This window comes from Oryza brachyantha, chromosome 6, assembly GCF_000231095.2.
Source record: "Oryza brachyantha chromosome 6, ObraRS2, whole genome shotgun sequence".
NCBI classification, from domain to species: domain Eukaryota; kingdom Viridiplantae; phylum Streptophyta; class Magnoliopsida; order Poales; family Poaceae; genus Oryza; species Oryza brachyantha.
In genome coordinates, this window is record NC_023168.2 from 10,910,171 (window position 1) to 10,925,121 (window position 14,951).

Below are 14,951 nucleotides of genomic sequence, written 5' to 3' on the forward strand. Positions count from 1 at the left end.
AAGCTTAAAAAAAATAAACGATGATGAAACAAATATCACAATTAGCTTCAAATTTAAAGTTAAAAATTTAAATTTTGGCTTGTAAGAGTTATCGGACGTGAAACGATTAGGCTGATACTTTTCAGGCACATTGCTAGTGAAACAGATGCTAAATTCTCATCTTTTCGTTTCTACCTATGCTTATAAGCAAAAATTGGAATTTTGTAACCTTAAATTTCATGTGACTTTGAGTTTTTTATCGAAGTTTATTTTTCAGTCTTGACTTTTGGATCAATAAGAACACATATATAAAAGTTTTATTAACAAATTATGTTTTGTCTGCGGCTATGGTATTTGCCCTTTTTTATTAAGAGCATCTCCATCATAGTTGCTACATGACTCTCTATACCAAAATTTAGCAATTATGATAAGAATTTAAGCTCTAACAGACTTGCCAACTATATTGGCCATCCAACTGGCCAAAGTACCACTCCCACTTGCCAAATTTGACTATTTAAAATTGTCTTGCTAATTATGGGCTTCACACATATTGCCTTTATCTACACATCTATAGAATTATAAATAAAGATGTTGTTAAACTACGTAGTTAATACAGAGATAATTTTTTGACTAATTAGCTAAATATATAAATAGAGAGCCAAAAATGAAGATAAAGTTAGAGCAGCTCCAATGTATATGCTAAGAAGGTGCAGAGAGGAGAAAAAAATGTATGCGATGGATGCTATAAATTGGAGGGAGGGTGTTAAGCTAATTTTCTAAGCACCCATTGCTTATTTAGGCAACTAATGTTAAGATTAAAAAAATATTTTAGCTAAATATTTAATATTGTATGGTGGGTAAAGGTGAAAATGATAATATCTTTTTATCTTAGTGGGTCCCACCTTAATCTAAGCTATATAAGTGTAAACGTTGAAACACTCTTGACCAAACTAACACATTATGATATGTCCATTTATAAAATAAAACTTAGTAAGAAATTATAAACTAAGATGCCCTTAGAGATGCTCTCAAAGACAAGAAGATGACCCGACAGACCCGTCCGCTGCCAGCCCTCCTTCCTGATTGGCAAAAAGGTAATTATTCCACTCACCACTTAACCAGTGCTCTCTTTCCCCATTCGCAGCCGCCGTACTCCCGTCTCCCGTGCAGCCGTGCTCACTCACCAGTGAAGTGAAGAGCAGGCAAATCCACTGAGCAAGTTCCTCGAGGACGAAGGGAGAGATGGGCGACACGGAGAGGAGCTCTATACTGGTGCACATTTTAGTGGTCGCCCTCTGCCTCACCGCATTTGGCTTTGCCATCGCCGCCGAGCACCGCCGCAGCACGGTACTATGCTCCTGCTTTTTTTTTTTCTTGTCTTCCTTTTATTTTCCTTCCAGCGCCCTCAAAGTATCGAGCTTCCCGAGTGGCAGGACTCTAGTCGGAAGGATTCGAACAGATCAACACCTAAATGTAGTGTAGAACTTTAGACTTTTACCGAGGGGTACTGATGATTGGGTATTTGGCTAACGAATAAAAGTTGACGGAAACTCTCGATTCCAATTGTTTGTCTTTGAATAAGGAATTTGCGTTTTAGTTGCTATATTGGATATCCTAAGTTGTCCTAGGTTTTTTATGGAGTGCATAGCTAGTTGGTACTAGGTGGTGAATCCAGAGGTTAGTTTGAAGATAGAGGATCTCAATCCGAGTCCGGAGTAACTGTTAGTGATGGGAATTGCAAGTTAGTATTTGTTTGACAGATGTACGGACGTTAAAGTTAAAGTGCTTACTGTTGAAGTTAGATTTACAGAAATTCTAAGCTAACGTGTAAGGGGTGAGGGGTTTAGGGGAATTGCTCTGAGAATTTTTGGGATGTAGTTTGAACTAAATCCTAATTATTGCAGTCCATAATCCAGTTACCCAAATAGGTTTCATGATCAACAAATTTTTGGCTTTTCGGCTCTTTAAATATTTTGATGTTGGATAGGACGTAAGGCCTCCAAATATTGAACAAAACTATATTTCTCTTGACAAGCCCAACATGTCAGTTGATTGTAAGATTACTAAGAAACTCATTCTGAATGTTAACAGCCCTATCCCACATCCAAGCACAACAATACTAACAAGAATTCAATTTACATTCTCTAGAATCTAAAGATTTGAAAAGAAAGATACCAACTTATGTGGACTTGCTGTGTTTAGAATGATAGGTGGTATTACTATCTGTTATTTCCTAAATGGTAGAGCTCCGTTCTTAAATTCCTATATGTTGGAATTCAGTTCTTAAACACTTTTTACAACAGTAGCAAAGGAGTTTAAGTGTTTAACATCAGCGGAAAATTGTTAAAAGAATTATTCCAGAACTTATTTGTTTTTGTCTCATATAAATGGCTAAAATTTTGAATTTTAAATTGTTTTTAAGTATCTAGATGACTTAGTTTCTGCAATATTTACAGTAATGTGATAATATGATCTACGATTTCAAGCTAATTTCATTTAACATATAATCCAATGTAGTATGATAACATATACATACATACACATATCAGTGAACAGAACTTCAATGTTATAACTAACTAGAATTGTGCCCAACGTAAGAAATTAACTAAAACAGCCTACACATTTTTCAGGTCAGTTTAATTCAGTTATACTGTCTCAGGTCTTGGGTTGATTAAGGTTGCAGCTTCGGCAATACTCATTTCTAATATGAATGATAACAAAATATGGTTTTGACTTTATCATATAATAACTATAGTGATAATATCCAGAAGCACATGGAGTCTATACTATAGCATTTACCTAGGATTTTTTATATGGCATGTTTTATCTTGGCAAAATTCAGGATTTAAATACTAAAATTGTGGCAAATCCCGAAATCCCCTTTATCTTCCAAGGCACAGCCGAAGTTACGTAAGTGCTTGAAATCTAAGAATGGACCTAATTTGTTGTGTACGTTGAAGATGTCTACATATGTCACATAGTGCCTTATGAAGTACGTAATAGAAAGACAAATATCTACTTAGGAGCTTCTATCCCCCCAAAATTTGTCACTTAAATAAGATTAGGGGCTGTGATCACCGAATTGCTCCTTAGATTTAAATGCTATAGTAATCTCAAAGGTTCTCTTGATCACTTCTTTATGTCCGTGTTTATCCCCCTCCATGTATTGCTAGGGTCACTGGGGTGATGCAATGAAATAGTTGTTCTGACTCCTAGGTTCATGTACTCAGTATAATTAACACAACTATATTGGACCTGAACTGATCTACTGCATGCTAAGCATCATATAAATAAGTATTACATGTATAATACTATGGATAGTGACTATGGAAAAAGAACTATTCATTTGTAATGTGCAGCTTGCCTAGGGTTTATGTTATTGTCAAAAAATATGCAAAATAATTTTAATACCAAACAATCGTACTAGGTAACTGTAGCTTTTCCTACAAAATATTGTAAAGCTATGTTATCCATAAGTAATTAACTACCAAACAATTCAGGTTTCCTAACCAATCTATACACTAACTGAAATCAAAAGTAAGGTATTGCACATTGAGATAGAGCCTGGAGTTGTTTCAGTGCATATTTGTGTTTCAGCAAGAAAGATTATTATTGGATACTGTAACAATGGAAGGATAAGAATCAACAGTCATGTTGTCTTTCAAAGGTCAAATTACAAATTCGTTCTTTATTTACGAAAATAACGCCACTAATCGATTCACTTCATGATAATACTATATGGATCTTCAACATTGAGAAACAGTTGCACCCTATCACAAAGATCCATTTTCATCGGTTGCTATATTGACTCATTGCCCTTACAAAGAATTCGAACTGAAAAATTTATGCACAATATTAATCATCTCTTAGTCTTAAAATATTATCAACTAGGTTTTGAAGCCAATTTAGATCGAAATCACACACTCAACCTTTTAGTTTTCACAAGCTTTTACTTGTTTGTTGCTAACTTGTTGGCATTGTGGAATATTAAATAGGGAGAAATCCTAAGATCTGTTGTATATTGTGTAAGGATACGGGTGACTATAATAGCGTAAAAGAAAATTTTCTACCAAGTAAACCAGAAACCATGCAAGTAAAGTATCATGGATCATTACCACACAACGCGTTGTGCAGCGGAAGAAGGTACTAAAAAGCCAAAGTAAAGTCGGCGATCTGACGTGCATCTATGTAGAGGAATTAGTCGATCAACACCGCAATCTAGTGGTATGCACACTTATAGGGAAGGAACACCATGCAACATCTGGCTGCGGCTAGGGTTTTGCCTCGAGAGGAGGACAGTTAGAGATTTCTCATGCAACAAACCAACCTCCTCGTCCTTATATAAGACCTGAAATCGGGCCTCCAATGCCTATACGAACCGAGCCCGTATTGGATGAACATAGGTTCATAATTACTCGGTTGCAACCCAAAAACTCTCTTTGGTCCATGTGCCAACATCGACTTATGGCATAACATATTGAACCATCGAGCATCCATAAGATCACATTGACTGAATTTATAGTGTATCTTTGTATTAATCCCTTTGTCTCTCAATATCAATTAAGCTGAAGGCTAGATATGTGTCGTCTTTCCAATAGCTCAATCATTCTCTCGATTCTATAACAGATTACTTGTGATTGACTGCTCAATCATCCTTGGCATGACCATGCATTTTCATAATCTATAACACCGAGGGGCCAGGAACAAATTTTATCTTGATTATTCACATCCCATTACATGTCTCATGGTATACCCGAAGACTACTTTTATAACTATCCAGTCACGATGTAGCGTTTAGTAGACCCTAAACAACCTATTAAGCATGTTGAGAATCGAGATAATCTCAAGTCAACGGATCATACATCAACACTTAGTGAGAACACTGATGACACATCACATATAGCTCTCGCAACGTCTCTCGTTGAATCTATCCAACATGTTCCACATGATCGATTTGGTATCTTCGTACCATGATACATGGGACATGTATAATATTTAATCAAGGAACCTTTGAAGAAATAGTAGCTTACAACATAAATAGTCTTATTAACGAATCACATATTCATTGATCAATAATAAGTTATCTATCTCAAAGAACAATGCATGATAAATATGTAAACATAGTGTGGGATAGAATATCTCTATGATTGTCTCTATGACATATCACTAACATAGTGCACTAACTCATCAATTGCATCTTTGACCGATGGTTCTCCACACCAGTGACTACGTCCCCTTCTGTGTCGTCCCTTGTCTCTCTTCTCTATTCCCTTCCTCAATCATAGCGGGAGTATCGATGATGATTTGTTGTAATGTCCGTCAAGGTAGCTGATTATATGGTAAACGTGATCGCTGTAGGCATGATAGTTGATATAGCAGCATATAGCCGAAGGCAAAACAAAAATTGGAGTTGGAGTTATGGGGAAATCATCTCCCTAGGGCTACGGTGACCAAGGATCCAATGATGTTGGTCTAGGGTTTTGATATCATGTGGAAAATATTAAATAGGAAGAAATTATAAGATTTGTTATATATTTCACTGACCCTCGTAAGTGTATATATAGCATACATAGGAGATAAGACTTGGGGGACAAATATTCTATCATATGTCTATAGTATTCTATGTTTGTCTCCAAAGATTCCATTGGACTATTTTATCTCAACATATAGATATTTTGTCTCTAACAAGCATCCTGTTGTAACCGCAGTATTGCTACATTAATGTTATTTTTTTATATATTTTGAACATATTCACTGGATCGGAAGAGGTGCTATCTACTGTGAGCACTTTTGCTGACATGTCTTGTCAATTACTTTGTTATAACAGGGTTCAATTGTTACGGACAGCTTCAATTCCACATTTTGTGTTTATGACTCTGACATTGCTACTGGCTACGGTGTTGGTGCATTCCTGTTTCTCCTTTCTGGTCAGTCACTGCTTGTGGTAGTTACAAAGTGCATGTGTTTCGGCAAACCACTTGCACCTGGTGGAAGTAGAGCCTGGTCAATTATATACTTTGCTTCATCATGGTAATTTCTGAGAATACCAATAAAAAAGTTTCAAGTCGTTCCCATTTTATGGTCGCTTAGATGATGTCCTTGCCCATTGTCAGGGTCTCATTCATAATTGCCGAGTCATGTCTGATTGCTGGAGCAACAAAGAATGCGTACCATACCAAGTATAGACATATGGTATACGCAGGGAGTTGGACTTGCGAGTCTCTGCGCAAAGGAGTTTTTATTGCAGGAGCAGTCTTCGTGGTATTCACTATGACATTGAACGTATACTTCTACATTTACTACACAAAATCGACAAGCCAAGCTGCCAAAAAAATCAACAAGACTACACCCAATGTTGTTATGACTGGCCACCCATGAGAATTGACAGCACGAGGGATCCGATAGAACTTCAGATTTCAACACTTGGTGGTACTTGCTGTAAGTTTTCAGCGTTGGATTTCGGTGTATCATGTGACAAAACATAGTATTTGGAAAACTTATTTGGGGCTACGTTGTCGTGACACTATCAGATGTTTCGCAGCTGTATTATTATATTTTCCTACAAGTTAGCGTACAAGAGAAATTCATTGTCATAAAAATAAAATTATATATGTTGAAAATGTATGCACCTGTAGAAATCATTGCAAATGAATATATCCAAAGTACAGAACATGAACGAAAAGTATTGACGCTTCTGAATCAGATCATTCACAGTAGCGGTCGCGTCGACGTTGTGCAAACATGTGCACAATGGTCGAAGTGCACCATGGCCGAAGAAAGATGTGTGATGGTGGATAAACGACACGCAGTTGGCACATATAGCTTGCGTAAAACCTTATTTACCCTGTGGTGCCAGACGGAAAAGGCAATGTTTGCTAAGACTTGCTCTTCCGATCTGCCGATGCATATTGTTGAGTGAAATGGAATAGACGACATATGCTGGTGCATTACATAGGAACCGGTAAACTCAAGGTTGTTTTTATGTCTGATACGTGGATGGAATTGAAAACTTTGTGCCCTCATTCGTTTATGTTTTGCTGATGAATGACAATATAATCATTGGGCTAACCATTTGCCTTAAGTTTGACTAGTAATGCGTCTGTGCTAACGTTATAACGTTATAGTCTCAGAATATGATTGCCACCATATTAATTATTTATTTTGATATAAAATACACTCAAGCTTAAAATCAATCCACATCGTGTATCAAATATAATTAACACAAAGTGTAAATAATTTGATCTCTCTCTATATAGAAGCTAGTATCTTGAATTATAACATTTTCATACTATGAACAAAATATGTTCACATAGAAAAAATGATGTAATGTTACAACACTAAATAACATGTTGTTGGCATCAGTAACAACATGGTCAATGCAATATAGCTAATTATTTTAATCTAACATTTAGCATTAGCGATAAGGATATTTCGTGCAACACCAGATATGTTCCTTTCAAATTCATTCTCTTGGTATGCCAGTCTATTAAACGAATGTCCGCTTATCTCATAGCCATCCTACAAATATATTTATTTATAAATTAGAATATTATACACTACTATAAATAATCAATGGAGTATTATGCGGTACAAATTAAATTATGTTATATATATGTATATATGGTGACGCTCACAGTACACCGTAGAGACTATGCGCGTTACGAAACACGTAGCGTATCACACAATGATCAACCAACTACCCTCCACGTCTGCCCACCCCCTCCCACCACCACCACCCCAATAAAGCTAGTGGAGTTAAAAAATAACTGACAGATACGAGTGCTTAAGTTAAAAAATAACTTATATATGTGTGAGGGTGTTTAGTATGATACACTATGGAGATAAAATCTAACTGATGATAGTGTGAAAGGAATGTGTGTATTTATTGGTTGAGTTAAAAATTAACCGATGAACCCATAGAATTTAGTTCCCATGAAAATTTACGGAGTTAAAAAATAACTAATGATAACGTGGAAGGAATATGTCTATTTACTGGTTCATTTATAGTTGTTCAATGTGCAGTTAAATTTTAACTATCGTTCAAAATGTCTGCGTGAGATTGCTACCTGGGAAAATAACCTAACTATTGCAATGCTGTACTTGTTGAGATAAAAAATAACTTGTCGATGGTCATGACAAAAATACTTTCGTCCACGCTTAACATTTATTTGGTTACAAAAATAACTAACACACGCCCATCGGCACCAAATCAACAAATTACATGGCTCGGTAGATGATAAGTTAAAAATTAACTATTGTGTAAGATAATTATTTGTTAACCATAGTCAATGATAACCAAAATCTTACAGCATGTTTGAGTTAAAAAATAACTCATACTGACCCTGTGCCATGTTTGTTTGTAAATATAGTTAGAAAACATCAAGTAAGCAGAAAACTTCATAGACCATCTACTTATCATTCACATAATATAAAAGTTTGTCACTCCTATCAGTAATAGTAAAAATATATACATTCATCTTAAATAACAAAAGACACAAACCAAATTGTTACTGCACGCATGTGCAATGTGCTGTTGGGTCTAGACATAGCTTCGAGATGTTTATATGACACATTAGACATTCCCCTGCAAACGCCTTGATGCTATAGTGACGCCTTAACAACCATGGGTTAAGAAAACTTTCTTAATATTTACATTTATGCAACTAATTTTCGATCTATGTAAAAGCATGCATTAAGAATGTCTTGACTGGTATGTCTGAAACAACATTTATTTATGACTGGAGAGATTATCTAGCACAAAAATCAGCGGCTTTACAACACCCTGCTTAGTACATGCTGTGTTACATCAGTCTGATTGATGATGTCAGAAGACTGCTACCACTGTAAACCTAGAGAAATATAACGAGGCACGAAAAAATTTCCAATGCAACGTCAAAAAACATCGTCTATCCCATCATTACGAGATGATAAAATATAAATGTTCTATTGATACCTACATTTCTTATAGTAGGTCACTGACATCTGATCAAGCGTGCTTGACTTCACTCTTCGTCATTGGATCCTGCAAACAAGAAACATATTTATCAGTTCAGAGTTAATTTTGAGTAGGAAAAAGGTGAATTTTACTCCATAAACCTATTGAGCCGATGCACTTAGCCTAAACAATGGTTTGGCTCACTTTACCCCCTAACTTACTGAACATGGCTAACTTTCCTTCGTAACAGTATTCTACTTTACTATTTCTTTTCGTACATGGTGTATCTTAAAGCCCTGCTTAGTTCCCAAAAACTTTTTCCAATAACATCACATTGAATCTTTAGGCATCTAAATGAACATTAAAACTAATTACATAGTTATGGGGGAAATCGTGAGACGAATCTTTTGAGCCTAATTAGTACATGATTAGCCATAAGTGCTATAGTAACCAACATGGGCTAATGACGGATTAATTAGACTCAAAAGATTCGTCTCACGGTTTCCAGACGGAATCTGAAATTTGTTTTGTAATTAGACTATGTTTAGTACTTTAGATGTGTGACCATACGCGTCGATGTGGCCTCTCTTCTGAAAATTTTTGGAAACTGAACCTCAGCCTAAGTTGAAACTTTGTGGGGCGATAGATAATATTATACTTTACATGTCAAAAAAAATTGTAAACTTTATAATTGTTTGCATATTGGAAGCGCCAAAGACTGATTTAAATATCTATATTTAAAACAGTATGCAGATTGTCACGTAAACTTTCTAATTATTTCATAATACAGATTATGTCATCATCACCTCTGTTTCTTAAAAAAATTCAACCTAAAATAGGATTTGTATCAAGAGAAATATCATAAGGGAGTAGAGTGAGTTGTTCTAATTGGTTTTTGGGGTAAACTGAGCAAAAACATAGTTTAGGGAGCTAAGTGCACCAACAAAATAGATGAAATTTTTCCTTAGAGTGTGAACCGCACCATACATGTTCATATTGTAAAATCTCGTTCTGTATAGATACCTAGGCTGCGTTCGCCACCCTGCATAAGGTATCTAACTCCTCTCGTTTTTCGCGCGCACGTTTCCCGAACTGCTAAACGGTGTATTTTTTGCAAAAATTTTCTATAGAAAAGTTGTTTAAAAAAATCATATTAATTTATTTTATATTTTTTTAATAATTAATAATTAATTAATCATGTATTAATCTATTACTATGTTTTCCGTGTCGAGGTAAGTTATCTTACCTCCTCCCAAACGAACAGGGCCCTAATTGGATTCGCAATTTTCAGAAGGCCACTTCTCACATGAGTAAAGAAGCTCTATGATATGATACCAAAACCAAAATCATGTAGTACATAAACATAGTTATTTATGATACTAGTTATAGGCTGTGTGTTGCAGCAGTTTTTTCTTCAGCTAGAAGAAGGATTTGGGCTGAGTGGGGCTGTTCAGATTTTCATAAGTATTAGAGACATTTAAGTTCATATCTCCGCAGTTGTTATCCCTGCACTAAGTGCCCCCACCAACCCCTGCATTGTTTTCACAGAAAATACACCTTAGCCATGGTTTAGTGATACCATTCCACTAGTTGTTGGCTGCACACATCAGTCAACTTATCACCACTGACGGCCAACTATTATCGCTCTACAAAATAGTGGTTATATGTGTGTGGTCACCAACCACCATTTTCACACCAGGAGGGGTTTGCATCAGCAACATCTCACAGAGACTACTAACATTGCCATAAGGCGATATTGTGGTCACAACTAACTAGAAACTAGGCAACAAAAAGATATTTGGAGACTGCATGCTTCCTATCACTATAGTCAGTATCAGAAAAGAAAAATATTCAAGTGGCATTTTCGCAAACTAGTGAATCCATGCTTGTATTGGCATCCATCACAGCACCATCATAGCAATGGCATTTGGAAGCATATAAATTTAAGCAATAACACAAAATTAAGTGCCTGTAGTTTAAACAGCAATAGAATAGCAGCCTAATGCTGTAGTTTAAACTATCAAGCAAAAGGAGGGGGTACGTCATATATTTCGGCAGGCAGAAATTAAACTAAATTATACTAAAGTTTTTAGCATACCTCCAAAGAAGCTCTATTTCACAGGAGCTAGGTCATTACCACCATCGCCGTCCTTATCTTTTCCACCAGCGGTGTCCTTGAATTGAGGGTTTCCATTCTTTGTCTGCTTACTTGAATTCCTCTTGCTATACTTTCTCATATATCGATCCACCAACTCATTCTCCTGCTTAGTCCCAAGGTGACCCTTCCTTTTAACTTTCATACTCTCCTTGACATGTTTACCAACCACACACTCTAGTGCGAGAACAATAGTGACTGATGGATCTAATCGTCGCCTAGCAGGCCTCCCAATCCGACACAGTGGCTCTACTCCAGTTTCAACATCATCAAGCTGATCCATCATGTTGGTCACACAAAGTTCCTGATCTCCATAAACCTTCTTCCCACAAACCATAGTTTTGTGACACTTGCCCTGCACAGCTGAGTCACCACCAGACGTGTTCCCGGCACGTGAAATCCTATGAGACCCATTCATCGCCAGATGCAGCTGCAACGCCAACTCCTCATCTGGCAAATCTGGGTTACAACCAGCTGTCCTCTGAGATCCCCCTCCAGCAGCAGCAGGGGCCAACGCCTCCTTTACACGGTTGGAAGCCAGCTTAACTTCCATAGCCTTCCTCACGGCATTGTCTTTTGCTTCAGCCACGATTTCCCCCTTCCTCGGCTCCCTGGCGACTGCCTGCAGCATATGCACGGGAGCGACGCCCCCCTGCTTCCCACCCGGTTTGACGGTTGGGCAGCAATCGACGCAGACAAAATTCTCCACATCGATGGGCTGGACTAGCGAGGTGCGATGCTCACCTGAGATACAGTAGTGGTGGACGCAGCGGTTGCAGAATCTGCAAGTGACAGAACAGTCCTCGGGTGGGAGGTTGTCGAGGGAGAGGCAGTACGAGCAAACAGCCGCGGAGCGGACAAGATAGAGGCATTCCGTGCAGAGGAGGACGATGCGCCAGAGGGACCGGAGAGGGCGGACAGGTCGGCGCTTGGCCCCCGGCGGCGGCGGCGGGAAGCGTACACCGCAGCAGTGGCAAAGGTTGATGTCGGGCTGGCCGGGTGCGGGAGAAGGGGGCGGCAGGGTCGCCCGGGGAGCTGCGGCCCGGCGGCGGGGGCGGTGCTTTGAGAGGAGCCGGGACGGCGGGGAGTGGTGACCGGCGTCCGGGGTGATGATGTTGGGTGCTTCTTGCACCATGAGTACCTAGGGTTTGAGTGAGGTGGTGGAGAATTTGGCCTTTCGGCATCTGGTCTGCTCGACCCTATGGCCTGCTAGCGTGACAACGAAAACAAGCCACTGACTTCTGTACCGTTTTTGCGCTTAGGGCAGGCTTCCAAGTGGCTAGCGGTCTGGTCTACCGAATTGTGGTTGATAAATGATAAAACATTATTGAATTATTTATAACTATTTAATACATAATATAATATAAGATGTTTGATTTTTTATTGTAATGTTTGACCATTCATCTTATTCAAAAATTTAGTATAAATATAAAAAATAACAAGTCGTGCTTAAGTTTCTTTTGATAATAAAGTAAGTCATAAGCAAAATGAATGATATTTTCATAATTTTTTGAATAAAACAAATGGTCAAACATTGTAAACAAAAAGTCAAACATCTTACATTATGAAACGGAGGGAGTACTATAAATAACACTCTATAAATATGAGATGATGAATTTCTATATATATTTTGTAAAAAAAATATATTGTTTAGTAGTTCGGAACATAATAGGGCTAAAAGAACAAACCCAAGTCTAAATATTACGGCCAGCTCAGCCAAGTCAATAGTTCTATATAGACATGTCTGGGTACTACCAAACATTGATCTTACCGTCTTATTTACTAGGGTGAGCTGAGTAGGCTCAATTCAGCCAGTGTCTTATATTAAGAAAGAGGGATAACAAATGTAACCTATGTTGGAAATATGGTCACATTTCGGCATATTTTAATCCAAAACAGAATAACATGCATGACATTCATAGAGAATAATCTAGAATATATAAACAGAACGTCTAACAGCATGTTTAAATTGTAATAAGCATAAATATCCAGTTTGTGAATATTTAGCAATGAAACCATTGCTAGCAGGTATTCAAAAACAATAAACAGAAAGAGTAGGAAGACGGTATACCCTGAAAATGGCCCTCCGCTAGTATTTGAGACAGTACTGCCTCCATTGATGTTGCCATTCCCGTTGCTGCCGTTGCCTCCGTTGCCGCCGCTGCTGCCATCGCCATCAACGTGCGCGGCTCCGTCGGTCGACATCGTCAGATGGTTCAAGCAGTCGTGCGAACGCACTCCCCAAAAACCTTAGCACCCGCCTACCCGTGCAGGTACTCTTGGCGAGAGGGGTTCCGGAGGCCTGCTCGTTCCAATCGCTTGTGCGTGCAAGCGGCCAGAATCGGGGAGACAGAGAGAGGAAGCGCAAGAACTCAAGAAAACACCAGAGAGGAGAAAAGCTATGGATAAGAACACATTGCCCTCGGGAAGAAGAAGGAGGAATATAGAAACCCCCCGAATCGCGTCCCCCGATCCTGTGATTCAGTTACGGAATTACTGTGCAGTCAAATCGCGTAATTACCGCTGCGGACGTTACGCGCAACCAAATCGCATGATTACCGCTGCGGACGTTACGCAATTACGGGGATTCGAAATTCTGGGGATTCAAAATTCTTTCCTTCAATTCCCAGCCGTTGCAAAAAGGAAGGGATGAGCGGGCACAGCGACCGGACGAGCCGACGCCGCGCCACGGACCGTCCGTCCGGCTGGCCGGCCGGCGCGCGCGCGCACGTATGGCGGTCTTCCTACCATCTCAACCAGTCAACGGAGAGTCTTACTAACCTCTCTTTTTAAGTTGAGCTTCTCCACTTTAAATCTCCAAGATGGTATTATTGTCTCTACCATTCATTGTGGGCTAGTGGAATTTTAATCAACTTTACTTGGGCCTAGCCCATTTTGATTAACAATCCCCACCAAATTTCATAGCCCACAAGGAAAGTTTTCAAGACTTATCTTGTTTATTATACCATTGTTTCGGTGAAGACTGTTAAGTTGAACCTTCACCTAGGTAAGAAGCTACATCAGACCACAACTGAACAATGGACTATGCCTTGAATTGTCAGTCGTGCGGTTAGGTTTCACTCAGAACCTTTTACTGATACTAGGTTGCCGTTTGCATCCCCTCTTGTTTGGAGCATATGAGTCAAACTCCAGGCCCTTTCATGAGTATCTAGAGATTACCCAAATCTTATAAAATGTGACTAGCAGTCGAACTCATATAGGTGTGTTCCTTCTAAGATGTTCTGTAGGTCAACATCTCTGCTTTGGAAAAAGCCTCTTGGAACACATTAAGGCATAAGCCATCCTACCATACAGAGTAGAAGAAAAATGCACTATGGAAATGAGTCCTTTTAAGGGTCTCTTCTCTCAGTTATACAACAGCTTGTCTCACCATCCAAATTCACGGGATCTCCGATCACAATGGATAGGTTTCCACTATTGTGCAACTTTAGGTGGGTCTCAAACTCATTTCCCTCGATGCATTGTCTATCATATTACGTGATAGTCCCTTGGTGAACTGATCTGCCAGGTTTTTAGCCGTTTGGACATAATCCAGTGCTATCACTCCGGAGTTTTTCTATTTCCTAACAGACTTCAGTCTTCTCTTTACATGCCTACATGACTTCATGTTGTCCTTTGAACTGTTCACCTTAATAATCACTGTTTGATTATCACAGTTCATTAGAATTGCTGCTACTGGTTTTTCAACCACCGGCAAGTCCATCAGGAGTTCACGAAGCCACTCGACCTCAACTGTGGCAGTTGTCACGCCCAGAAATTTACACCAAATTTCTGAACAATAGCATGTATTGAATCTCGGTCGAGGCATCAGCCCGAGTACACACTATGACAAATCAATACACAGTTCCACGACTTAAAAAC

At 38.6% G+C, this 14,951-nt stretch overlaps 2 protein-coding genes across 4 annotated transcripts; one reads left to right on the forward strand and one right to left on the reverse strand.

The window, feature by feature from the left end:
* The first annotated feature begins 1,095 nt into the window (after positions 1–1,095).
* On the forward strand, positions 1,096–6,544 carry LOC102715947. The gene is made up of 3 exons (XM_006656009.3): positions 1,096–1,326; positions 5,807–6,009; positions 6,093–6,544. Exons 1-3 carry the CDS (start codon positions 1,222–1,224, stop codon positions 6,355–6,357), a joined length of 573 nt encoding a protein of 190 aa, XP_006656072.1. The 5' UTR covers positions 1,096–1,221; the 3' UTR covers positions 6,358–6,544.
* Positions 6,545–7,314: 770 nt separating this feature from the next.
* On the reverse strand, positions 7,315–12,278 carry LOC102716222. 3 transcript variants are annotated; one of them, XR_001550470.2, is made up of 3 exons: positions 11,013–12,278; positions 8,937–9,001; positions 7,315–7,497 (listed from the first exon to the last, which is right to left on the reverse strand). XR_001550470.2 is itself a non-coding variant. In XM_006656010.3 (2 exons), exon 1 carries the CDS (start codon positions 12,202–12,204, stop codon positions 11,026–11,028), a length of 1,179 nt encoding a protein of 392 aa, XP_006656073.1. In that variant the 5' UTR covers positions 12,205–12,278; the 3' UTR covers positions 8,400–9,001; positions 11,013–11,025. The 3 variants fall into 3 exon arrangements, 1 of the variants encoding a protein (XP_006656073.1); XR_423594.3 differs by lacking the exon at positions 7,315–7,497 and adding an exon at positions 8,398–8,828; XM_006656010.3 differs by lacking the exon at positions 7,315–7,497 and having other exon boundaries at positions 8,400–9,001.
* Between the last annotated feature and the right edge of the window lie 2,673 nt (positions 12,279–14,951).

Coding starts and splice junctions, on each gene's coding strand:
- LOC102715947 (XM_006656009.3), top strand. CDS start 1,222: ATGGGCGACACGGAGAGGAGCTCTATACTGGTGCACATTTTAGTGGTC. Junction 1,327..5,806: donor CCGAGCACCGCCGCAGCACG/GTACTATGCTCC, acceptor TTGTTATAACAG/GGTTCAATTGTTACGGACAG. Junction 6,010..6,092: donor ATATACTTTGCTTCATCATG/GTAATTTCTGAG, acceptor GCCCATTGTCAG/GGTCTCATTCATAATTGCCG.
- LOC102716222 (XM_006656010.3), bottom strand. CDS start 12,204: ATGGTGCAAGAAGCACCCAACATCATCACCCCGGACGCCGGTCACCAC.